Source organism: Papio anubis, chromosome 1, assembly GCF_008728515.1.
Source record: "Papio anubis isolate 15944 chromosome 1, Panubis1.0, whole genome shotgun sequence".
In the NCBI taxonomy this organism is placed as follows: Eukaryota; Metazoa; Chordata; class Mammalia; order Primates; family Cercopithecidae; genus Papio; species Papio anubis.
This window is the reverse complement of record NC_044976.1, coordinates 112,491,981-112,518,936: the sequence shown is the minus strand read 5'-3', so window position 1 is coordinate 112,518,936 and position 26,956 is coordinate 112,491,981. Positions and strand designations below refer to the sequence as shown.

At 46.5% G+C, this 26,956-nt stretch overlaps 1 protein-coding gene and 1 long non-coding RNA gene across 4 annotated transcripts in view; both read left to right on the top strand.

Annotated features, from left to right (window-relative positions):
• Positions 1-10,056: 10,056 nt before the first annotated feature.
• Positions 10,057-26,956, top strand: part of SYT6 (synaptotagmin 6) — a 66,878-nt gene continuing 49,978 nt past the window's right edge. The window contains exons 1-3 of one of the 2 annotated variants that reach the window (XM_031652137.1): positions 10,057-10,316; positions 24,065-24,330; positions 25,884-26,442. In XM_031652137.1, coding sequence (XP_031507997.1) covers positions 24,074-24,330; positions 25,884-26,442 — 816 coding nt within the window. In that variant the 5' untranslated portion in view covers positions 10,057-10,316; positions 24,065-24,073. Of the gene's footprint in view, positions 10,317-23,981; positions 24,331-25,883; positions 26,443-26,956 lie in introns of both variants that reach the window. The other variant, XM_021922386.2, reaches the window with a different exon arrangement.
• On the top strand, positions 11,463-20,368 carry LOC116269426. 2 transcript variants are annotated; one of them, XR_004176930.1, is made up of 5 exons: positions 11,463-11,705; positions 12,227-12,352; positions 14,099-14,161; positions 14,783-14,872; positions 16,617-20,368. It is a non-coding gene; the product is annotated as an uncharacterized LOC116269426 (long non-coding RNA). The 2 variants fall into 2 exon arrangements; XR_004176929.1 differs by having other exon boundaries at positions 14,783-20,368.

Here is a 26,956-nt window from a genome sequence, read left to right as displayed (position 1 = left end):
AATAGTCAACAGGATAGTTTGTTAAACTCTGTGACAAAGAAAAGCATTGGGTGCCATGGGCTGTCAAGAAAGGGAATATCTGAGTCAGCTCTGGAAGTCAGAGAATGGGATATTCTGAGTGCTTCGTTCGTATCAACTCATTTAAACCTCCCAGTAAACTAATGATTTTATCATCTCCATTTTATGGACAAGAAAACAGAGGCACAGAGAGGTTTAGTAACTTGCCCAAGGTCACACAGCTACTATGTCAATCATTCAATTGGATGGCAGATCCAATATTTGTACCAAGCAATCTAGCTGCAAAGCCTATACATTTTTTTTTTCCTCCAACTTTTGTTTTAGGTTCAAGGTGTACATGTGCAGGTCTGTTGCATGGGTAAATTGAGCATCTCAAGGGTTTGGTGTACAGATGATTTTATCACCCAGTTAATCAGCATAATACCCGATGGGTTGTTTTTCAATTGTCACCCTCCTCCCACTCTTTACCCTCAAATAGACCCCAGTGTCTATTGCTCCCTTCTTTGTGTCCATGTGTACTCAATATTCAGCTTCCACTTACAAGTGAGAACACGTGGTATTTGGTTTTCTGTTCCTGTGTTAATTCCCTTAGGATTATGGCCTCCAGTTCCATCCAAGTTGCTGCAAAGGCCATGATCTAATTTTGTACAGCTGTGTAGTATTCCATGGTATGCATGTTCCATATTTTCTTTATCCAGTCCACTGTTGATGGGTATCTAGGTTGATTCCATGTCTTTGCTATTGTGGATAGTGCATACACATGCATGTGTCTTTATGGTAGAACAATTTATATTTCTTTGGGTATATACTCGGTAATGGAATTGCTGGGTCAAATGGCAGTTCTATTTTAAGTTCTTTGAGAAATCTCCTGACTGCTTTCCACAGTGGCTGAAGTAATTTAAAGTCCAACCAGCAGTGTATAAATGTTCCCCTTTTTCCGCAACCTCACCAGAACCTGTTATTTTTTGACTTTTTAATGATAGCTAGCCATTCGGACTCGCATGAGATGGTATCTCATTGTGGTTTTTATTTGCATTTCCCTAATGATTAGTAATACTGAGTACTTTTTTTTCATATGTTTGTTGGCCACCTGTATGTCTTTTGAGAAGTGTCTGTTCATATTCTTTGCCCATTTTTTAATGAGGTTGTTTTTTGCTTGTTGATTCATTTGAGTTCCTTATAAATTCTGGATACTAGACCTTTGTCAGATGCATAATTTGCGAATATTTTCTCCCGTTCTCTAGGTTGTCTGTTTATTCTATTGATAGCTTCTTTTACTGTGCAGAAGCTCTTTAGTTTAATTAGGGTCCCAGTTGCCAAGTTTTTTGTTGCGATTGCTTTTGGAGTATTTGTCATGAAATGTTTGCCAGGGCCAATGTCTAGAATGGGTATTGCCTAGACTGTCTTTTGGGTCTTTACAGTTTTAGGTTTTATATTTAACTCTTTAGTCTACCTTGAGTTAATTTTTGTATATGGTGAAAGAGAAGGATCCAGTTTCAATCTTCTGCATACAGCTAGCCAGTTATCCCAGTACCATTTATTGAATAGGGAGTCCTTTCCCCATTGCTTGTTTATCTTGGCTTTGTCAAAGATCAGATGGTTGTAGGTGTACAGCTTTATCTCTGGGTTCCCTAACCTGATCCATTGGTCTTTGGGTCTGTTTTCATACCAGTACCATGCTGTTTTAGTTACTGTGGCCTTGTAGTATAGTTTCAAGTTGGGCAGTGTGATGCCTCCAGCTTTGTATTTTTTGCTTATGATTGCTCTGGCTACTCAGGCTCTTTTTTTGGTTCCAAATGAATTATATATATTTTTTTAATTCTGTGAGAAATGTCATTAGTAGTTTGATAGGAATAGCATTGAATCTGTAAATGGCTTTAGGCAGTGTGACCATTTTAACAATATTAATTCTTCCTATCCAAGAGAATGAAATGTTTTTCCATTTATTTGTGTCAACTCTGATTTCTTTGTGCAGTATTTTGTAATTCTCCTTGTAAAGATCTTTCACCTCCCTGGTTAGCTATATTCCTAGGTATTTTACTATTTTTCTGGCTGTTGTGAACGTGATTGTATTCCTGATTTGATTCTCTGGTTAGATGTTATTGGTGTATAGAAATGCTACTAATTTTTGTACATTGATTTTATATCTTGAAACTTTGCTAAAATTGTTTATCAGATCTAGGCGCCTTTGGGCAGAGACTATGAGGTTTTCTAGGTATCGTATCATATTGTCTGTGAAGAGAGATCGTTTGACTTCCCGTCTTTTTATTTTGATGCCTTTTATTTCACTCTCTTGCCTGATTGTTCTGGCTAGGACTTCCAGTACTATGTTGAATAAGAATGATGTGTATGGGTATCCTTGTCTTGTTCTGGTTCTCAACAGGAATGCTTCCATCTTTTGCCCATTCAGTATAATGTTCAAAGTCTACAGTCTTATCCTGCATGTGCCACTGCATCCAGTAGGAACAAGCTGGGTGATGAGGAAAAGAGGGAAGGTGTTTGGGGCAGAAGGACAAGCAGTCACAAAGTTCTAGACTCTAAAATGGAAGATAAGAGGAACTGCAGGAACAAAGTGAGCAAAAGTGCAGAAGGTAGGGTGGAGAGTGAGGACAAGGGCCAGGAATTACCACTCTGTGACCACAGCATAGGTGGCCCACAGGGGATACCCAGGAGTGTCTAGAGAGAAGGCTACCTAGGTGGACAAAGGCCAGATCTGGAAGGGCTTTGTTTGCTGTACTGGAGGGTTTCAACTTCATCTCAAAGGTCCCAAGAATGCTATGAAAGATTTAATGGAGAGGGTGACATAATCATATTATCCCATAACGTAACTGCCATGATCTGGAAGAAGGATGTTGGGTGCTGGAGCTAGGGCAAGGACAGTGAATCCAAGGATGAGGGGGCAAGGGTTCAAAACACTTGAGAAATAGAAACAACAGAATTCAGTCATGGACAAATGCAGGTGAATAAGGGAGAGGGAAGCATCAAAGAAGGCTCTGAGATTTTTAGTTTGAGCCACTAATTTGGTTTGGTTATAGCCTTCTTTAAGAAGGTAGAGCAGGTTTGCGAAGGAAAATATGATTTCTGTCTTTTATGTATTGGATTCAGAAGGTCTAGGGTCAAGTTGTTCAGAACATGAATTTATAAATGCACATGGAGAAGCAAGGAAAGATAGATGAGTCAGAGATACAGAATTGGAAATCCTTAGGGTGGGCGCTGGAGTGAGACTGCATGGGTTGAAATTCTGGCTCTATCATTTGGTACCTGCAAATTGCAGGCAATAATAAGATTGTTGTGAGGATTAAATTATGTTATTGGTGTATAGAAATGCTACTAATTTTTGTACATTGATTTTATATCTTGAAACTTTGCTAAAATTGTTTATCAGATCTAGGCGCCTTTGGGCAGAGACTATGAGGTTTTCTAGGTATCGTATCATATTGTCTGTGAAGAGAGACAGTTTGACTTCCCGTCTTTTTAACTTTTAAGCAAGCAGCATGGAGCCTGGAAAAGAGTAAGTGCTCAGTAAATGTTTACCATTACTATTAATGTTGGCATTGTTTAGTATTTGAAGCCCTATAAGTGGATAAGACCATTCAGAGAGAAGGTGCTGAGATAGAAGAAAGAAAAGCTGAGAGCTGAACCCTGGAGAAAGCAGAGGGTTGACAGGAGGCAAAGGAGAGAGTGAAAGAGAGAATCATGTCAGAAGAGAATTTCACAGTTCATGTGGGTTGTGCAACTGTGTATCAAGGAGGTAGAAGAACTCATTTTCAATCAATTTCACACACAGCCTCTTTACACAACTGGTGATGTGCACTCCCTCAGGACAGAACCCATATGCTCAGGGCTCTGTATGCGGTGTGGCTGAAGGCCAGTGTATACAGGAAACAGCACAGGACTGCATCCCATGTGCCTGGCACAGACTGGGTCTTAGTAGGACCTCAATAAATGTTGAATGAGTGAACGAGTGACATGAAAAGACAAACTCGAGCTCTGGCTCGGCCACTTGCTAGCTGTGAATCCTAAGCCAGTTATTTCTAGCCTCTCTGAGACCTCACCAGTGAAATGAGAATAATAATGTCCACTCTCAGGGTTGTGTGAAAGGAGATAACATATGTAAGACTGTTGTGTAAACTGTGCCACGCTTTACAAAGGTACAGAAGTATTAATAAAGGTTGGGGGCTGACTCATTAAAACCATTTACTGTGGTTCTAGCAAACAGCAGAAATATATATAAGGGTTGGGGGCTGGGGTAGAAAAGGGTTTTTATTCTACCAATTGGATGGAAGCTGGAACTTGATAAACAGATTTGTTCTCTCCAGGGACTCCAGCATCTCAGTTCCACAGGGGGCTTCAGTCCACTGACCCAAAGTATGCTCTGTTGATTCTTCCTACCTGAATTCTGTTGAAATCAAGAATTAAGACTTCCTAGTTTTGACAGGGCCTTTTCGGGTTTGTCATTTTAATTAGTTTTGGCATTTTATCTGGTTTCCTTTCATTAGTGGAATAGCCAGAGACCTAAGATTGCAAACTCTCTCCAGGCTCCTTGGGGAGACCTCCAGTCTTTGAGGTCCTGGTCTTACAAGAATCTTGACTTGGCCCTTTCCTGGAAGCAGGACTCTGACCACAGGACACAGTCCAGGCACAAAGACACCTCCAGCTGCTCTCTGAAGAGTCCCACCTCTGTCAAGAATGAAGCAACCAAGCACGTCTGGAGCCATGAAGCTGGCTGGCCCCAGCCCCGTATTTTATCAATGACACCATCTTTCCTCTAGACCAGTAACTGGGTCCAAGAGGCAACTGAAATGGCTAGGGTCAAAGAGCCAAGAGCATTGCAAAGAGGCACAGGAAAAAAATCTTTCACTGCATTGCAATTTATTTCTAAATTTTTTATTTATTATAAAGGCAATTTTAAAATATTGTAAACTTTTGTAAGAAAATAAGAAAAAGTATTCACATCCCCACCATCTTTCTGCAGCATGGTAAAGAAGGAAGGAGGGCTGATCTGCTGTCTGAAGGCCTGAATTCCAGTTATCTGCCATCTCCTTGCTTGTGGACTAGGAACTAGGCACTTAATCTCCTCTACTAGATGGACCATTAGGATCCACCCATTCTGCCTCTTAGTGTTTTTGTAAGAATTAAATGAGATAAATTCCTTCTGGAAAATTTGCAGAGACTTGCCCCATGGAAGAATACAGGTTAACCTCCGAATAGTACACCTGCTAAATTTTCCTCTACATTCTGAAAAAAGGAAGGAAGGGGACAGGAACCGTCTTTTGTTTAACACTTGCCACAGATCAGTCACAGTACCTTCGCCATTTAACCCAACTTATGTAATCCTTTCCTTGTACACTGTGAATCAGGCCCTATATGTCCCATTTTACAAATGAGGAAGCTGAAGTTCAGAGAGCTAAAGTACAGGACCTAAAGCAAGCCAGTTGGTAAATAACAGACCCAGGATTTGAACGCAGATCTGTCCAACTCCAAAGCCCGTGCTGTTTCTTCTGTACAAGGTCAGTGAGAAGAGGACTATTTGGCTCCCTTCCTAGCCCTTCCCCTCTGACATCATCTTCACTTCTCAATAATGAAGACAGACCCCAACCCACCATGGTTAGGCCTAGCTCTAAAGTTGTTTGAAGGATGATACTGCCTTCTGACCTTCAACCTGTCTCTGTTTCCCCAAACTCCAGCCTGCTTTTGTCCACAAAGCCAGGCTGGATGCAGAAAACATTGTCCAGTCTTCCCAAGTCTGATGTGGAACATTGTGTGCTTGAACAGAGAGCACAGGACAGAGATGAGACCACTGAAATGGGGGAGGAATGGGAGAGAGGCAAATATACCCTGGTTCAGGATGTTTGAACTTCCAAGCAGATTTCTTGGAATAAAAGCAAGAATGGACTCTTTCAAAAAGCACCTAGGCATTGACCCTGAGCTCTGCAATGTCTTCTGCATCTTCTCAGGTAAGGAGGAATCCCTGAAAACTCTGATGATGGCTTGGAACGGCATGATTTGCAGAAGTCACCCAGCTTTGGCTAGATTTACTATCTTGGTATGGGGTCTTGGGGAGAGAGTGGAATCTGTAGGAAATACTAATAAAGCTGTTCTAGCTGAAACCCCATAGGGAATCCATAGTACAGTTTATTCCAAATAATGATATAAAGTTACACCCTCAAATACAGGACCTCAACTTGATTCTCCATTGGCAGTAGATTAGGTTCAACTGATGTCTGTTTTCTTGAGTAAATTAACACTTCTTCAGAAGGCAGCTACAAGCCTCAGTAAGCAGAGGACGGGGGAGGTGGGGGGGAAGAGACCAGGGGCCCTCAGGGTTGGGTCAGAGCCTCCTTGGCTTCTATCCACATGGCAAAGCTGTAGGTGTGCTTGTGTGTCTATTCCTCCGTGTCTCTCCCTGCACGTCAGACAATCCAGCTTCAATCGTCAGACTGCTCCCTTTACATTTCTGCTGGGGACTTGGAGGGAGGAGGGAATGGGGAAAGGGCTCCCTATTTAGAAATTGCATTGAGATGAAAAGACAATATGACACATCGGCTCATGTCAAAGGAGCTCATTCTTTCCGCCTACAGCATTAGCAATTTCCTACCAAGGTTCAATTTTTTGAAAGAAATTATTATTTGGTTTTAATTTATTTTATTTGCAACATAACTCAACAAGACATTCCTGCTCAGAGCAGAGTGGGAGCCTGCCCAAGGGCAGAGACTTAAGTTGGAGGGGATGGGCACATTGGCTATTTCCGAAGAGAGGAGGGCATAGGAGTGGGAGCCCTCTGATTTCTGTCTCAAACCTCCTCTTATTCTGCCTCCCATCCACCCCAACTCCTCTTCCTGCATCTGAGCAGTCTGGCCTGGGGGTACCCAAACTCGGGATGCTCCATCCATGGCTGTAGATGCAATGAGAACAATGGGGGAGGGGGAGCTGAAAGTGAGTTGGCCTCTGTAAAACCACCCTCAGCTTCAGAGCCAGGAAAGGCTGCCTCCCTCCTTCCCTCACCCCAGCCTCCTCCTTTCTCCCTCATGTAAAATCCTAGAGTGCTGTTGCCGGAAGGAGCCTCAAAGAGCTCCTAATCCAACTTCGGATAGGCACACTAAGCCCCAGATAGGGGATATGACAGCCTCATGGCTGCTTTGGTGCACCAATCCTGAATCCCAGCCATCCCAGGCCCTGTCCAATGTACTTATTTGCCACCACTCCATGCTTACTATCTCTGTTCCTGCTTCTCTCCTCCCCACCCCTAAACCCAAACTCAGAATGAACGGGGTTTCTCTGCGAGATAGAATTGAAGGGCAACAATTCTACTTCTTTCCACCTCTTTCCCTCTCTGGGTTTGAGTGGGACCCCGGATCCTCCCTCCCAGGTCTTGGTGGGACCCTGGGACTCTGAATTTGATCTCTTCATATAGGAAGAAGCAAAAGTGTGTTTTGGGGTTGGGTTTGCAGGGCAAAGGGGTTTGAGAGACAAAAAAGTTTCCATCGTTACATGAAGAATTTTTTTCTGCTTTGTGGCTGATTATGTGACCACAATGGTATCAGCAATTGACCTGGTGGCAGGCTAAAGAGGACAACTAGGGTGAGGCTTTATTTTAGTGTTAAAAATACTTTTTAAATGTCTCCTTCTGAATGTGTGTTTCTTTATCTGTACAGCTGTCTCTCTGTCTGTTTCTCTGTTCTCTATCTCTTATAACTGTTTCTCTGTATCTCTATCTCATCCTCTGTCTCTCTTATTTTTATCTGTCTCTTGCCTCTATCTCTGTCTCTGTTTCTTTCTCTTTGTCTCTCTCACACACCCTAACTCCTACTCTTCAACTTCAGTAGCTAATGACTGACCCAGGGGCCCTAACCTGTTTCTGCAGCCCTGTCAGGGCAGCAGCTCCTTCACAGTGTTAGATTGAGAAATGCCAGGTCCAGAGCTGCTGCCGGGGCGCCAGAGGCGCTGCAGAACCGCCTGCCGAGTGTGAAGGCTGAATCCGGGAACAATGAGAAATTATCTGTTAATTCTCGGCTCCTGCCACCTGCTCTGCTCCAAACGAGCTCCTTTACCTTCGGTTTAGATGCAAATTCCCCCACTCGATATGAGCAAAATATTGATTTCCCTGCATCACAGGTCTGGGCCCTTGGAACGGTCCTGTATTTTTTCATTCCCTGCAAAGGCAAAACAAGGCGCTTTGTTCTGTGAATTTCCCCAGGAACTCGCGAGGGGGAGGGAGAAATAGCAGCGGAGTGACAGAGTTGCCATAAACACGGGCAAAGAGCAGTTCTCCATTTGTATTTTACATAAACACAAACCTGCCACTTGGGAAACTGCTAATAAGCATGTAGCCAGAGGCTCTCCTGGGTGCTGAGATCTGCATCGGGTGATGGAAAATAAGTTAATGGGGCCTCTGGGCTCCTCAGGTGGGTTTTCAGAAGCACCAGGAAGGAGAATGGGGATGCCAGAGTCCCACTTGTTCTTGGAACAGCAACCAAACACCTCCAGCAGGAAGGCAGCCCGGATTGCACAGTATCGCCTGCGTCGTGTCTGCCTGGTCCCTGCCTGAGTTCCTAACCTTCTCCTATCACAGGCACAGGGGTCAAGGTGGAAGCTGCGAACCTTCCACAATTGCCTCTCCCTCGTCCCCTAAACTTAGGCCCACGCTATGGTAGCACCAACTGGGTCTTCAGCACCGTGGACAGAGCCAGGGAGCGCCTCAAGGTGGAAAAGCCGTCTGGCTGGGCCAGGGTCCTCACAGGCCTCGCCTTAGCCCTTGGTGGCCAAGGCACTAGCTGCTAGAGGATAGCAAGTCTAAGGGCCGGCTGGCACAGATGGCGAGCAGTGGAGACCGCCAGTAGCTAGGGCTCCGAATCTCCTCCCTCCGGAACGTGAGTCACTGCTCGAGTCACTTCCTACAAGCGTGTTAATGAAGAGGCAAGACCCTCTTCCCTCGCCAGCCACTCGGACATACACCAACCCAGCGGTTTCCAGGGGCTTCAGCTAAAGTTTCCTTCCCAGCTCCGGGAGAGCAAATGGACTGGAGTCTGGGGCTTCAGGCGAGCCCCTCACAGAAGGGGCCCCACCGCCGACAAGTGGAGATCAAGAGACTCCCGTGATAGGCCCCCCAGCAGGGCGCTGGTCCCCCGGCCTCCCTGACCATGGCTCATAGACTTCCAGCGCTGAGTGAGGAGCCTCGAAGCCCCTCAGCCAATCTGTTCCTGGGCCTCACTCCACAGTTTCTGAGGGGATCTCTGCTTTAAGTCTAGCCTCAATCCTCCCGTTTAGCTTTCTGTCTTTCTTGTTATGCTTGGCAGAAAGATACATGATCTCTGGTGCTGTTTCACAGAAGCAGGGAAGTGGGTCGGCGGAACTGAGCGCCCTACGCCCTCTTGAAATGGCCCCCCATTCCTATTCGCCAGAAACTTTCCCCTCCCGTTGCCATGGAGAGAGACCGCCGCTGCCTCCCGTCGCCATAGCAACATGCGGGTACCGCTGACCGCAGGATTGCGGAGCTCGGAAAGTCTTGCAGTTCGCATCGCCCGCCTGTCTTGGGGTCTTCTACCTCCGAAGCTGGGACTCGGGGACCAGTCTAACTTCTCCCTTCAGGAACCTCTGCCAAGGTCCCCCCAGACCCAGCCTGACCGTCGCTTTTTCTGTTACGGGGTTATCTATTTCCCTGTCATTCGTGCGGCATGTGGCAGTTTCCCCAGTGTTATCACAAACACGATCTTTCTGTCCCCAGGGAGCCCGTGAAGTACTTAAAATCATTACACCACCTTTACGGAGAGGAAAATTGAGGCTCAGAGACGTCCAAGGTCACACCAGGCAGTGAATGCGGAGCGGGAACCCGGACTCCTTCCTGGCCTTGCACCCTCTGAGATTCGGGACAGCCCGGCTCCCCGCCTCGAACCCCCTACTCCCCGGACTCAGACCAGTCCCTGAGTGTAGAGGGGGCGGCCGCCAGGCGCCAGACTTGCCAGCTGCCGCGGGATGCCACGTGAGGGGCGGGGACCCTGCGGGGAAGTGATTAAAAGCAGAGCGGAGCCGCAGGGGGCCGCTGCAGGGAGGGTCTTCTTGGGGCCGTCGTGCCCCGCCCCAGTCCGGCCGCGGCGCGGGTTCGAGCTGCTGCTCGGCAGGCCTGGGTGTCTGGGGCATGAGCGGGGTGTGGGGGGCCGGCGGGCCTCGGTGCCAGGAGGCGCTAGCGGTCCTCACCTCGCTGTGCCGGGCCCGGCCGCCCCCTCTCGGGTTGGACGTGGAGACTTGTCGGAGCTTCGAGCTGCAGCCCCCAGAACGGAGTCCCAGCGCGGCAGGCGCAGGTAACGGGAGACCCAGGGCCCCTTCCCTTCCTGGATATCCGTCCTGAGGTCTCCCTTCCCCAAAGTCCCGGTCCCAGGAGCCCCAGAACCTAGAGAGAACTCTCCAGCTAGGGATTCTGGATTGGGAGCCAGCCTCGTCCAGCCCCCCGACCCATCGCTTGTACAGCCAGGAGAGACCCGAAGGGGACCGGGGGTGGGGGTAGAACCCCCCTGGCCCTCCCGTATTACTACTGCCGACTGCGGGGGACCCCGCAGACAGCCAGGCTCCCAGGACCGGGCACCCTCGGAGCTTCAGTTTCCCTCGCATCTCCAAGCTCGCTCTGCGGGCAATCTGCCAGGAGAGGGGTCCATGGAGAGCGGGAGACGAGGGGCGCCCGGCTAAGGAAGAGAGCTCGCCTCCTAGCAAGTGTCGAGGTCCCGGGGTCCGTGCGTCGGTCTGTCGGTCCGTGTGCGTGTTCTCGCGGTGAACGCGGGCGGACCCCCGGTCTCTCCGGGAGAAACTTGGGTCTGCGGCTGGCACGAGGTCTTTGTGTCCGGGTGTCTCTCCAGCTGCGAGTGGTTTTCCGCGTCTCCGCTGGGGGGCGGGGGACGGGGGGCGGGGTGGGGGAGGGTATGAGGGTGTTGCGGCGTCCTTCCCCCACCCCCCCGCCCCTATAACTCGCTCCCTCCGTCCCTCTCGGACTCGGACTCGGGGCGGGTGCGCAACTGAGCGGGCGCCTCTCGCCGACTTTGCCAAGAGGGCGCCTCCTGCCCAAGCCGCGCGGACCCTGCGCCGGACGCAGCCCCAGGCGGCCGCCTAGCCGAGGCGGGAGCCCGAGCCGAGTCGAGCTCGCCGGAGCGGGTGAGTCCCGAGCCCGATCCCCGCCGGGCTGGACCCCGGCGCGCAGCTGCGGTGTCTCCGGGGAGTCGCGACAGCGGGAATGGCGTGTCGCGCCCTGGCGGCGGGAGCTGCGGGAGGGTCGGCGACGTGGCGGCCGGCCCCGGGTATTTACCTGCTGCACCAGTGCCCTGCAGTCACGCTCGCCGGCTGCCGCGGGGCTTCTTTGTCCCGACGTCTGGAGGGTCCTGGGCGGGAGGGAGTACGGGGTCGTGTCCCCTCCGTGGGGGAGGGGCTGGGGGGGTGAGAGGCCTGGAGAGAATGCCGAGTGGGGGTGGGGAGATCCTGCAGGGACCAGGGCACCGGGGTTCCAGGAGGCTCTGCGGGCTCCATTCCTCCTTGTTCCCCGACCCCGACTCCAGTAGGGCTGGGCCTAGGAGTACTCGGGAGTTGCCCAGTGGCTCCGCATAGCTGGCGCGGGAAGGGGAGAAAGGGACTGCCAGAGGCGGGAATTTGGTCCCCACGCCCTGCTCCAGGGACGAGATGCCAGGGACCGGCGGTTCCAAGAGCAGGTACAGGTGGGGTAAACTCCCCAGCGGCTGCAGGTCCCAGGGTCCTTTCACTTGAGGTTAAAGGTCGTATATAGAGGTAGATACCCGTGAGGAACAGTTCAGGGGAGGGGGCAGTAGGCCAAGGGGAGCCTTGGGTGTGTGAGGGGGCTGTATCCAGCCTTGGGGTGACTGGAGCCCACCTGAGCCCCCTGAGGGTCGTAGGAGGCGCTGCTCTCCCTAGTTGTGGCAATGTTTAGTCAATGGCTTGATCACTGCAGCAGAAAGGGACTGAGGTTAGACATAAAGAAGAACTTTTAGAGGGTAGTATGGAGATGGAGGTTGGGGAAGTTGATTCCCTGCCTTGGAGATTCACAGAACACGTTAGGCCTAACAAGTTATTATTATAAGACTCTGGTTCTCTGGTGCCATCCCCTCACACACCACCCGTTTCCCCATACCCACCAGACACAGAATTTTCCCTATCAGGGAGTCTCTTCCTGCCTCTCCCTACTCCCCAGCTCCCTTCCATCTTTTCCACCAAGGATCCATCTCCAGCGGGGCCTTAATGCTGGTCCTGACCCTCAGAGCCTACAGGGTGAGAACATACCTGTGGAGTTCCACCTGGGATGGAAGCTGCCTCTCCTGTCTGTTCAGGGCAGAAATGCCAGGTGTGAGGGTGGAAGTTGCTGGCAGTGGGGCAGGGCTGTATGTACGCAGGACATCTTGGTAGGGGGAGGCACTGGTGTTCTGACTCCAGAGGGATACCCATCATCTGCAATGACAGGTGCCTGGATGGCCAGGTTGAGGGTGAGAAAAGCCTGAGGGGTGAGAGTCAGCAGGCCCAGATGAAGTACTATGCCTTCCCTGCAGGCTGTATCAGAAGATGAGTTCGAGTTAGCTCTGGAAAACTTTAACTTTGGCTGCTGAGTCACAAGTCCCGGGAAGCCCAGGGTCCAAGTTGGGAGGCTGAAAGGGATGTGGGCAGGCAGGAGCAGACCCTTTGATCATAGCAAGAGAAAGATAGTGGTTGAGAGTGGCCTTGGGATCTTGAGAATTTAGGTGACCAGAGGGTCTGGGGAGATGCCATGGAGTTCAGGACCAGGCCCCAACTGTTCCACCTCCCAGCCTGCTCCCTGCATCCCAGAGCCACTACCTGGGTCCAGATTCTCCAGCCAGCAGAATGCTAGAGTTTTTCATTTGTTGTAGTTTTATGAAAAATGCAAGTGGCTAGAGCATGCCCAGCTCTCTTTACCATTTTATGTTTTCCCTTGACTTTCTCCTGTTATAAGTCTCTAGCTTACAGATTTCTAGTAACACCCTGGGATTCGACAATTGAGATTCAGACTCCATTGTCATTTGCTGAGACTCCTCTATAGGCCAGAGTCTGTGCTAGGAATTGCACAGGAAGTCTCAGTTAATCAGACCCTGACTTGGAAACACCTGTACACAAACTGTTCCAACTAAAAGCAATTTTCCCCTTTTTCTTTAAAAACTCTGGAGCCACAGCCCTGCTATTCTCCTTAATACATCCCAAGTGAACTAACAAGCAGTTCTCCACCTTTCATTGTGTCATTTGCCTTGTGGAAATGAATGAACTTTTTCCATAAGCCAAGTTGCAGAGGTTTAGGTATGGTCAGCATGGGTTCTGTACCTACGGTAGCAAGCAGAGGTCCAGAAGTGCTTCAGAAAATGCAGAAACCTGACAGGAGACCTCAAGCTTCCCTGCTTTTCTTAGGCTGGCAGCTGGGAGTGGTTAACTCCAGTTTTCTTGTGGCCATGAGATTTATGTGATGTTTGTCCTTCTCACTGGAAGGATGGAATTCTGCAGATTTGGCCGTTGTTGAGGAAAGGTACAATGCACAACCCTTTAGAACCCAAGGAGATGATATTCTTATTAGTGTGTTTTGAGCTTTAGAGTTCTGGAAGCAGGGTCCAGTATCTAGGAGTTGTAGAGCCCTTAGATTTACAGTTCTAGAAGTTCTCTTCTCTCTCTGACTTTGATGAGAACGTCAAGTAGGGATGGTGGTTTCAGTAGGTGTCATCCCTCTAAGCTCTGTACAAAAGACATGTTCTCTTCTAACTGTCTGAAGCTTATCTTCCCTGTCCACAGAGTTAGGGGTATAACATGTGGCTGCAAATAGTGAGGAGTGGCATTGAGGCATCTGGATCAAGCCAGGTTTCTTTACGGTCTGTATAGGGTTGTCTGGAGTAGGGAAAGCATGCTAAGACAAAGTCCTGACTAAACTAGGTGGCATCCTTTCTAGTCTTGCTTAGGAAAGGAAGCCTGTAAGGACAGAGTCACACTTAGGAACCGAAATCAGAGGAGTCTCTGAAAGTAGAAATAAATAGGGGCATCCGGATCTGGGCACTCCAAGTATAATGACACAACTTCATCCCTCCCTTCTTTCTTCTAGGAGCACTGCACTCTTTCTTGCTCCCCGAGGACCCAGGCAGACCCCTCCTCTCACTAGTTGCAGGTACAAACAGGGAGAGGAGCATAGAGGGAAAAGAATTTCTGACTGTCTGCCCCCAACCTCCATCACTCCAGCCTTGATCCCACATTCAGAAGGCCCACATGCCCTGACCCCTCAGGCAGAAAGGTACAGTTACCATCCGCCAAAATAATAATATTAGTAATTGCTAAATTAGTGCCAATGCTCTCTTAGCTATAACACTCCACATTCGTCTCCAATTTAGCTCTGAATCCCCTAATGATGGTGGAAGCGAGCGCCCAGTCATAAAGCTTGGTGCGGCCGTAATTAGCTTGGCATTGTCTCTCCTCATCACAGCTTTTTCAGGAGCATTAATTCCTTCTCTGTTTGGACTCTGCTAATTATCCCCATTGGTAGCTCAGGCTGGATCTCTGAAAGAAGGAAAGGAAGCAAAAGCCCTCTGCTCCCCTCCCCCCAGCCCTGAATTTTAATTACAACGGCTTCTCCTAATAAACTTACAAGCCCTGGCAGAGCTTATTATTAATGGGCCACATATGAGCCTCAGTACAGAATAGCTCTGTTCTCCTAACACACACACACACACACACACACACACACACACACACACTCACTCTCACTCTCTCTCTCTCTCTCTCTCTCTCTCAGATATTCCTCAGGGACACCTTCTCCAGAGGCCACTGGTTACTTGCCTGGTGGCTGGTGGGCAACCTGAAGTGTCAGCTTTCCAGGGAAGAAGTAAGATGGGGCAGGTGGTGACCAGGCTGGTCATAATCTGAGTCTCTGGGGCTCTGTCCAGGTTCATAGGGTCAGGCCAAAAAGTGGGAGTATCCCTGCCATCCTCTCCTGAGTACAACTAAGAAATGCCTGCCCCCTCCACCCCCTGCCAACTTCTCTGTCCAACCTGGGACTCTACAGCTCAATCTGTAGTCCTCCTAGATATCTGGTTCAAGAGCCCAGATTTGGGCATCAGAAAGTCCTAGGTTCAAATCCCAGCTCTTCTCCTTAATGCACTGTACCCTTGAACAAGTTACCTGGTTAACATCTCTACACTTAGTTTATTTATCTTTAAGCGTGAATATCAATTTCTTAGGGAGGGTAAAAATGTTAAATCAGATAATGTAAAGGGCATAATGCTTACTATGTAGAAATAAATAAATAATATTATTAGTATTTTATGAGTGGTTCTGCCAGAATATCTTCTATTCCCAGGCTAAACACTGTTCTTCCAAGCTCCTGGGCCTCTGCGTCACTTGCTCCCTGGCCTCTGGGCTGTGCTTTGTCCATGTCTCTATCTGTGTCTGCACGAGAGCTCCTTGGCAGAGGCAGCTCCTGCTCTTCCCAGCCTGAGCGCTGACCATTTCTGAGGGTCCACCACCAATTCCAGGCCCTGAAGCCAACCTTCTCTGGCTTTGGGATGAGCAGGGAAAATGGTTCTTTCTTTTTGCTTCCTCTTCCCAGTTTATCTCTTCAATTACAATTGGTTAGGAAGAATGCCTGTTACTGTTACAAAATGGATTTTTCTGACATGAGAGCCCATTAGAAAAATGGGAACAATAGCAAGCGATAAGAGTTGCTGATGAATTCTAACACTATGGGTGGAGAAGAGGAGAGGGGGCACTAGGGCTGTCTTTGGAGAAAGAAGTGTCAGTGGGGGAAGATAAGAAAGCCCTGAGCTGCTAATTAATAACCCAGCGTTTTCTGGAAGAGGAGGGAGACCATGGGCCATCATCCCAACAAGACAGTCTCATTTAAGGTGACAAGCAGATTCTACCCTGATGGCCTTGAAGGGGATCTCAACTTCCCAGGAGAGAAGAGGGGCCTGACACCCCTCGGATGCTTTGTCCTCTGATCTGGTGTCTCCCTTCCCTGGCTCAAAGACTTAGCTTTGTGTCTGTTCTGTATACACAGTCAATTATTATCCTCCACCAAAAAACAAAACATGAAGAATAACAGCAGCTTACATTTTGGGGACATTCACCATGTACCAGGGCCTGTGTTCAAAGTCTTAGCTTATTTAATATTCACAATGATTCTGAAAGGTAGGAATAATTCGAATCCTGACTAAATAAAAGAGAAAACTAAGATTTGGACAGATTAAATAACTTGCTCAAGTTCACGCAATTAGAAAGCAATGAGGATGGTACACGCTATGCTGTCATTCATTCTGGCACTGCCACCCACCTGAGATGTCCATCCTGTGTCTGAGCACCTGTGAGTCCAGTTTCACAGCCAGGGCTAGGAGCCATGTGCCCCTGTACTAAGGCTATGTCACTCGGGTGATCCCAAAGCCTAGTTCCATAGCTGTTTTCTCTCCCATAGGGCTGCTGGATAGCTGGCTACTATGGTTTACCAAATCAGGTGCCCATGAAATACTAGAGCTCTTCTGATGCCTGAATGAAAACATTTCACAATGAATATTGGCTTCTTTTCCCCAAATTTCAAGAAATTTTTCAAGAACATAGGATGTTCTCAATTACAGGTTTTTCTTCCATGATCTTCTTACTCCTTTGGAATTCATTCCTGTTCACCAGCTGGCTGGTGATGGTAACAACAAAGCAACTGAGGAGGCAGCAAGCAAATGAGTATTAGCAGGAAAGCCTGGAGATGTGTGATCTGAACCATGGTTTTGTTATGTCTCAAGATACAGACAGACCTGGCTACATCCGAAACTGTTATATTATTTCTGCTAGTCAGATTGTTCTTGGTTTGTGAAGACAAGGTTAAAACTATCTCTATTGATTAATGTTCATGGTTTGCAGGTGTTCTGCCCACTAAACAAATTTCAAAACTAAGGACTGTTTCAAATTGGGCTGGGCGTAACTAATTCTAATAAAAATAGGTCATATTTATTTTATTGCTTATTACATCTTAGGCACTATCCTCAACACTTTTGGTCTCATTTAAACCTTACAATGACCCTATAAGGTAGATACTATTATTACCCCCAATTTATAGATGAGGAAACTGAGGCTGAGAAATGTTACCTAGTTTGCCAAAGGCACACAGTTTAAAACTAGTGGAGGTAGACTGTGAGTGAGCCCAGTCTGACTTCAGGGCAATGCTTCCTTCTCTCTAAGCTGAAGAGGAAGTAAAGAAGAAGACAGCGAAGAAGAATCCAAATACCTAGGAAGTACTTTCTCTTTTTCAGGGCTGGGCTGAGCCCTCTCTCCCTTACTGGAGGCTTACTTCTCACTTTTCCTGAAGTGAATGCGTGGTGTAAATTGGAAGAGCACTGGATCAGGACTCAGAAACTGGTGGAGTTGCCCATCAAAGTTCTAGCTGCCTCGAGGGGTCAAAGTTCAAACAAGATGTGAATGGGGAAAGGATTTTGAAGTCTCTTTCTGCACCTGTGATTTCCTAGGGGACATGTCCCAGTGGGTTGGCCCCAGCAAACCCAGAGTGGGAAGGCACACAGCTTCGGTTATCTGGGCAGCCCTTAGGCTGTACAGAAACCTACAGCCCTTTCTAACCTCCATGTACCTTAAACTAGGAGATGAGGGCTGTCTGAGTTCAACGACACATATAGCGATTTTAAAGGGGGTAAATCCTCTACAACCACCTCCTCCCCGCTGCTTGCTTCTGGTCTTACCAGCCTTGCTCACCAACCTTGCATCTCCTGTGAAGATGAACCCACTCAGTGTTTGAGACCTAATTCTCCTTGCACTGCCTGCCAGTGAGATGTCGAAAGCCCAGGCTCCTCTAGTCCTGGAAGAAGATTCTTCAGGCACAGGACGGGCCTCCTGGTCTCATATAACCACTATTGGGTGCTGATTCCAATAACCCATGCTCTCTGCCTTCCCTAATCACAGCTCTGAGGGAAGAGCAGCTGGGGGTCATGTGGAGAAGCAATCTAAATAGCAACCACACGGAGGAAAACCTCAGTCTCCTGCCCCACCCCCTTCTCCTACCTCTCTTTTCATTTACGAATTCAATTTTTTGTCAGGCTGAACATTTAAATGCACTCTATGCTCTCTAGATTCCCCCTACCCCCTTCTCATTAAAATTCTAATTATCACCAGAACAAGTAAGATGTATGATCAAAGGAAAGCAAAGCCCTAGAAACACCTTTTGTTTTGAGGTGAGTCATATTGCAGAGAATGCATCCAGAACAGCTGTAACAAAGAACAGATGTGAAGGGCTAGAGATGGCCAGATATGTAGAATAAGGACACATATAGCTGTGGTGACTTTCCCAGTGAACCCACTAGGATAAAAGCCTGAAGAAACAGTCTCCAAATTATTTAGATCATGAATTCATAACAGGTTAAAAAAAAACAACTTAGTGCCTCCAATATATGTTTTTTTGTTCCCAAGTTACATACATGTTTCACAGAGGTGATACTTCAGAACCAGACTGGCTGGGTTGTAGCCCTGTTTCACCACTCACTAGTTGTGTGACCTGGGTAATCTATTTAACCTTCTGTGCCTCAGTTTCCACATCTGTAAAATGAGGATAATAATCATATCTTTTTCATTGGAGAGGATTAAATAAGTGAATAGATATAAAGCTCTTTGAACCTTAGACATAGGAATGTTGAATGCATTGCCTAAATCTAATAATAACATGTTATTATTCCTGTCAACCTGTATATTAAAATTTTGATTTCTTTTAAAGATTATAAATATTAAAATGGCTTGGTTTTTTGTCTCTTGTGTCCCCCCTGCCCCGAGGTTCACCCCCATTGGAGACACCACCACATTGGAGACCTTTAGTATAGAAGTTGACTTAGAATGAGCTTTCCTGGTGTCTAGCAGTCTCAGGTGAAGAACTAGCTCCAGCTCCTTTGGCCAGGAAAAGGCTCTAATGTCTCTGTGCAGGGAGCCAGGCGTTGGGAAGGCTTGGGAAGTGGGTGGTGGAAGGTGGCTCAGGACTTGAGGATTCTCTGCTATTATTCCCTATTCTCAGAGGTGACAGCTGATCTAGGCAAGTAACTTGCAGCAAAGGAGTCAAAAGGCAGTGCTGGCTTCCCAGAGAGAGTGGCTGATATCCTCACCTCCTTCTTGGCCCCTCTGATGTGGGATCTCTTTCCCTGGAGCCTATGTGCTGTAGGAGTACCTGGATCCCCTTAGGAGGGGCCTCAGCATCTTTGTATACCAAGCCTAGCCCAGAACTTGGCACATGGCAAGTACTCAGTAAATGTTGCTTGAACTTAATTGAAATGAGAGCTAATTACAGCCTCCTCATATATCATTCTTTCATTCACTCATTCATTCCATGTACCAGTTTCTATGCGAGGCTCTGAGTCAGACAAAGAGGCAAAACATGTGTCAAAGTAGCCTGCAGTTTAACCAGAGACAGACAGGCCAGGGCAGAGGAAAGAGTGCCAGGCTGAGTGGTGGACATCTGGACCCTAGTCCAGGTTCTGTGTCTGACCAACCTGTGACTCCAAGCAAGTCCCTTCTGTGGACCACTGCTCCCATCTTTAAAGGCACAGCCTGGACTCAGTACTTGTGGGGTCAATTCTCACCTTAAATAGTAATATTTTTAAGGCATTTGGACAGGCTAAGACAGAGGCTGCAAACTTACAGGCTTTCACGGGCCAGACAGGGAACAGGGAGTGGAGGGTTGAACTGGTGAGGACATATCCTTACAAAGAGAGTCACCAGTTCCCACTATGTGGGAGCCCGTGTCAATTACAAGTCATTCGTCTTTCCCAGTGAAGTCAGAAGTCTGGGGTGATGAAGATGGTGGAATTTCTTAACATTTCAATCATCAAGCAAGCCAAACAAAACTCCTCTGCTAGCTTGTCCACAGTAACGTTTTTGCAAACCCTGCAAGGTATGCCCTTGGTTCGGAGCCTTCTGACTTCTCTACTCTGAGCAAGAAGAGGCCTTGGACTCAAAGGTTCATTCCCAAATTTGGAGAGGGAAGTGGGATGGGAGGTTTTCTTAATAATTTCTCACAAAGAGGGGCATCCCTCATAGGGGCATACCCTTTTCTTGGGATAATGGGCATCCCTGGGGTTAGGGGTGGGCTGTGGGTGGGGCAGTGAGTGCCCACCTCCAAACCAATCACAACATTTAAAACACCATTTTTATAGCAAAGCTCTTGAATAGCCACAGGAAGGAAGAGGACAGCTCTAGGAATCATTTGTACATGAATACCTTGGAGATATTGTAGGTTCAGTTATAGACCGCTGCAATAAAGCATATATCAAAATAAAGCAAGTCACACAAATTTTTCGGTTTCCCAGTGCATATAAAAGTTATATATATTTACACACACACACATATACACACACATGTAAGTTATATATACTTATATGTGTATATATACATATAAGTTATATTATATATACATATAAGTATATATAACTTATACATATATACATATGTATGTATATATAGATATATATAACTTTTATACTACACTTTTATACTATATATGTATGTATATATATACACACATAACTTTTATACTATGCTACTTTTATTCTATATATACATATATGTATATAGAACTTTTATACATATAAGTATTTGTAATTTATATATATGCATATGTAAACATATATTTAACTTTGTGTAATTCTATTGTGCACTTAATAGGCTACAGTATATTTTATAAAAATATTTTCTAAAAATAAATAGAATTATTAGAATAGCATAATAGAATTAAACAAAATAAATATACAGTATAAAATATGCATATATACAATATAAAATATACTGTAGTCTATTATGTATATACAGTATATACATATATGTGAATATATATATACAGTATAAAATATACTGTAATATACTGTAAATATAATGGCATCAAGAATGGTGAATCCTATTCAGATGGTTTTCAATTTACTTTGACCAGATCCATCAGAGGAATCACTATCCATGGCAGCTAAAGCCTTACAAAACGTATACAATGTAATATATATACCTATACATATATATACATGTATACAGTGTAAAATATACTGTAGCCCCTTAAGTGTGCAATAGAATTACACCCAAAAACAATATATATCTTAATTTTAAAAACTTGATTGCTAAAAAATGCTAACAATCTGAGCCTTCAGTGAGTCTTAATCTCTTCTTGATGGTGGAGGGTCTTTCTTCGATGTTGATGACTGCTGACTGATCAGTTTGGTGGTTGCTGGTGGCTGGAGTGGCTGTGGTAATTTCTTAAAATAAAAAAACAGTGAGTTTGCTGCGTCAATGAACTTTTCCTTTCACTAAAGATCTCTCTGTAGCATGCACCGCTGTCTGAGAGCAATTTATCCACAGTAGAACTTCTTTCAAAATGGGAGTCAATCCTCTCAACCCCTGCCACTGCTTTATCAACTCACGTTATATAATATTCTAAATCCTTTGTGGTCATTTCAACAATGTTCACAGCATCTTTACCAGGAGTAGATTTTATCTCAAGAAACTACTTTATTTACTCATCCACAAGAAGCAACTCCTCATCCATTCTTCAGGCTCCACTTCTAATTCTAGTTCTCTTGCTATTTCCACCACATCTGCAGTTACTTCCTTCACTGACGTCTTGAACCCCTCAAAGCCATTGATGATGTTTGGAATCAACTTCTTTTAAATTTCTGTTAATGTTGATATTTTTACCTTTTCCCCTGAATTATGAATGTTCTTAATGGCATCAAGAATGGTGAATCCTATTCAGACGGTTTTCAATTTACTTTGCCCAGATCCATTAGAGGAATCACTCTCTATGACAGCTGAAGCCTAAGATTTGAAAGTTGAAGTTACTCCTTGATCCATGGGCTGCAGAAAGGATGTTGTGTTAGCCGGCATGAAAACAACATTAATCTCCTTGCACACCTCCATCAGAGCCCTTGGGTGACTAGGTGCATAGTCAATGAGCAGTAATATTTTGAAAGGAATCATTTCTTCTGAGCAGTAAGTCTCAACAGTGGGCTTAAAATATCCAGTAAACCATTCTTAAACAGATGTGCTATTATCCAGGTTTTGTTGTTCCATTTTTAGAGCATAGGCAGAGTAGACTGAGCATAATTCTTAAGGACTGTAGGATTTTTGGAATGATAAATAAGCATTGTTTAAGCATCTTAAAGTCATCAGCTATGTTAGCCCCTAAAAAGAGAGTTAGTCTGTCCTTTGAAACTTTGAAGCCAGGCATTGACTTCCCCCTTCTAGCTGTGCAAGTCCTAGATAGCATCTTCTTCCAATATAAGGCTATTTCTTATACACTGAAAATCTGTTTTTCAGTGTAGTCACCTTCATCAATTATCTTAGCTAGATCTTTTGAATCACTTACTGAAGTTTTTACATCAGCACTTGCTGCTGCTTCTTTGAACTTTTACATTGTGGAGAGGACCTCTTTCCTTAAACCTCAAGAACCAACCTCTGCTAGAATCAAACTTTTCTTCTGCAGCTTCCTCTCCTCTTTCAGTCTTCATAGAATGAAAGAAAGGTACTGTCTTGCTCTGGATTAGGCTTTGGCTTAAGGGAATGTTGGGGCTGGTTTGAACTTCTGTCCAGACCACTAAAGCTTTCTCCACATCAGCAATAAGAGTATTTTGCTTTCTTATCATTTGTGTGTTTGCTGGAGTAGTACTTCTGATTACCTTTGAGAACTTTTTCTTTGCATTCACAACTTGGCTATGGGGCACAAAATGCCTCACTTTTGGTCTGTCTTGGCTTTTGATATGCCATCCTTACTAAGTTTAATTATTTCTAGCTTTTGATTTAAAATGAGAGTCACGTGACACTTTCTTTGACCTGAACACTTACAAGTCAAAGTAAGGTTATTAATTGGCCTAATTTCAATATTGTTGTGTCTCAGCAAATAGAGAGGCCCAAGGAGAGGAATGGCCAGCCAGGGGAGCGGTCAGAACACACACAATATTTATCAATTAGGTTGGCCATCTTACGTGGGTGCAGCTCAGGACGTCTCAAAACAATGACAATAGGAATATCCAAGATCACTGATCACAGATCATAGATCACCATAACAACTGTAATAGTAATTTAAAAGTTTGAAATAATGTGAGAATTACCAAAACATGACACACAGACACAAAATGTGCACATGCTGTTGGAAAACAGCAAAAGACTTTTTCAAGGCAGGGTTGCCACAAAGCTTCAGTTCGTAAAAAACACAGTATCTGTGAAGCACAATAAAGTGAAGCATAGTAAAATGAACTGTGCCTGTATTTAGCTTTGACGTACTCTGTGTAGATCAGATTCCAACTTAATAGAAGTATTTATTGAGCCTACTATGCACAGACTTCTGGGAGTACGGAAGAACATAATCCTTGCCCTTAAAGAGACTATGCTGACTCTCATTCACTTGAAGTCAACTCAATGTTTATTGAGTTCCTGTCTTGGGCTCAGTGGGGATGGGACAAAGAAGAAAAGAGGATGAGTTAGCCAGTGTCTGCCCCCCAAGGTATCACAGCCTGTTAAGGAAGTAGGCTGTAGACAAAAATGACTAGGTCTGGCCATAGTAGCAGCTTTAATAGAAATTCAAACAGCGTCTGAACATGCATGCTTCACGAATTTGCACATTTGCTTAGGCTACTATTTAAATTACTTTCCTTTCCCTGTGCACATGCCAATAGGCAGTAGAGAAGACAGGCCCAGGTGCTCCCCAAGCTGGCTGGGGGGTGGGGGTGGGGGCGGGAAAGAGGATGATGCTGGAAGAATCAGATTGAGGTGAACACAAGGCTGCAGATATTCCACGAAGTGGACAATCAAGAGTCAACCCTGAAACCACCTCTCCCTCTGACCTGGCAGCTTTCTCATGACCATTCTTCTCTCTTCTTCCGTCTTTGTCCCTTCTGTGTGCCCCCTCCTCCAACACCCTCACCCGCTTCTCCCCGCCTCTGTCTGTCTGTCCCTCCCTGCCTGGCTCATGCCGAGGGCAGGCACCTCTGTCAGCCTCCTCGCAGTTGTAGTTATTGTGTGTGGCGTGGCCCTGGTGGCAGTTTTTCTCTTTCTCTTTTGGAAGCTGTGCTGGATGCCCTGGAGGAACAAGGAGGCCTCCAGTCCCTCTTCTGCTAATCCCCCCTTGGAAGCCCTCCAGAGCCCCAGCTTCAGAGGCAACATGGCGGACAAGCTGAAGGACCCCAGCACCCTGGGCTTCCTGGAGGCGGCCGTGAAGATCAGCCACACATCCCCAGATATCCCAGCTGAGGTGCAGATGTCGGTCAAGGAGCACATCATGCGTCACACGCGGCTGCAGCGGCAAACTACAGAGCCAGCCTCATCCACCAGGTGAGGAGTGGACCGCTCCCTTCCCTGATCCCACACCTCCACACTCCCTTAATATATCTGTGGGATTCCAGCCTGTGAGGATCAGAGATCGAAATAATAACACATATCCTTTGATGGAGAAATATGTCAGAAGATGTGATCCATGATGGGCGATCAATGAGGAGGAAAGACTTCACGAAAGGGAAACCTTTGAGGCTGGTTGCTGTACATGTGGTGTGCACTTGGGGTATGTGTGGATATGAGGGGAATGGAATAGTGGAATTGGGGAGTGTCCGATGTTTGGAAGGAAAGGCTTCAGGCAGAAGGAAGAGAACGGCAAAGGCCTAGAGAGGTAAGAGTTCATGGTGTGTTTAGGGATATGTCAGTAAAGCCCGATAGCTACAGTCTGCAGTGCATGGCAGATAAGGCAAGAGAGTCTTAATAGTTTGAGAATGAGGATTCCTTTAAAGCCTTTCAGAGTTCCCTGTATGACAACAATTGTAAATACATACAGCATCCTTTAACTGAAAATAGCAACAAGAAAAACGTAACTACAAAAACCTACCCCAAATTCAGAAACACTTTTAAAAGATGTGGTGCAAGCATGCGTAAGGCATTGTATTTACTCAAAACTTAGGGCTCTGATGGATTCCTAGGTCCCTGCAATGGCTCTCCAGGCCCTCAGGGGACCAACCAAAGAGAATGAGTCCTGATCTTCAGACTGGAGGCCAGGAATGAACATGCTGGGGGTCACACTGACAGTTTGTCATATGGCCTTGGGCAAGTTCCTCACCTTCCCTTAGCCTCGCTTTTTCCAACTGTAAAATAAGGCTGATGACTTTTATATGGCAGTTGTGAGGAGCCAATGGAAGAATGAATGTAATCGATAAGGAGAGCTAACACATATATTGCTTATGATTATGCTTGGCTCTGTTCTAAGCACTTCATATGTAATCAATTCATTTTACTCTCACAGCAATCCTATGTGGTCGTTACTTTTATTATCCTCGTTTTTATGGCACAGAGAGGTTAAATAACTTTCCCAAGATCTCAACTGGAAAGTGACAGAGCCAAGACTGACCTATGCAGTCTAACTCCAAAGCCCATGCTTTTACCACTCCGCTGCCTGCTGTATAGCAAATGCCCAACAAATGGAGATACTGATGATGGTGATGAAGGGGGTGCCACATTGATGATAAGAAGGGATGGTCCTTCTCTTAAGGGATCTCATGATTTAATAAGGAAACCAGAGTTTTGTCTACTAGGAAGTAAACCTAAAAAGCAGGTAACAGAAAAGCAGGAAAAAGTGATTATGATAGCAATGGCTAACATTTATTGAGCTTACTATATATCAGGCGCCATTCCAACTACTTTACATATATTAAGACATGTAATGCTCACCACAACCTTGTACACCAAATGTGTGCAGAGGAAAAGTGGGGTCAAGAAGAGGAAGGAAGAGGGGGCTCAACAAGGGATACAATGAGCCAGGGCTTCCAGGCTCGTGTCTGCCTTCATCCCCCTTCCCCTGAGCCCTGACCACACTCCCTCTGCCCCCTCCTGCCCTCTACCAGGCACACGTCCTTCAAGCGCCACCTGCCAAGGCAGATGCACGTCTCCAGTGTAGACTATGGCAACGAGCTTCCACCAGCAGCAGAGCAGCCCACCAGCATTGGCCGCATCAAGCCTGAGCTCTACAAGCAGAAGTCGGTGGATGGGGACGATGCCAAGTCTGAGGCCACCAAAAGCTGTGGGAAGATCAACTTCAGCCTACGTTATGATTACGAGACGGAGACCCTGATTGTGCGTATCCTGAAGGCTTTTGACCTCCCTGCCAAGGACTTTTGCGGAAGCTCTGACCCTTATGTCAAGATCTACCTCCTGCCTGACCGCAAATGCAAGCTGCAGACCCGGGTGCACCGCAAGACCCTGAACCCCACCTTTGATGAGAACTTCCACTTCCCTGTGCCCTATGAGGAGCTGGCTGACCGCAAGCTGCATCTCAGCGTCTTCGACTTCGACCGCTTCTCCCGCCATGACATGATTGGTGAGGTCATCATGGACAACCTCTTTGAGGCCTCTGATCTGTCTCGGGAAACCTCCATCTGGAAGGACATCCAATATGCCACAAGTGTGAGTACAGCCCTGTTCCTTGGCTTTTTGAGGATTAGTGGTTCTGGGTTGGGTTGGACATGTCCCCAACCCCTCATTTCCTAGAGACAAATGGGCCTTTTCCCTTTGGGATATGAAGAGGGACTCTGGAAACTGCCCAGTGGCCCAGCCTACCCTTGCACTCTGCCCCAGGTTGGAATGGCAGACAGCAGAGTCCCCATGTAGCTAGGAAGGGGAGGGATTTTTTATCTGTGGCTTCTGGTTGCATGTTCTGGGATGGTTCTTTCTACTGAGAGTACTGATATAGAGAGTACTGATATAGATACAGAAACCTGGCATAGGCAATCGAAACAGGCCATATCAATTAGGCTGAACCAGGCTATGCTGCAGCAGCAAACAGTCTGAGGATTTTGTGGCTTTAGACAACCAAAGTTTATGCCTTGTTCATGTTTTGTGTGCTTTGCATCTGGGCTGGGGACTCTACTCCACCTTGTTACCGGGGGACCCAAGCCAACAGACGCTGCATTTAGACACG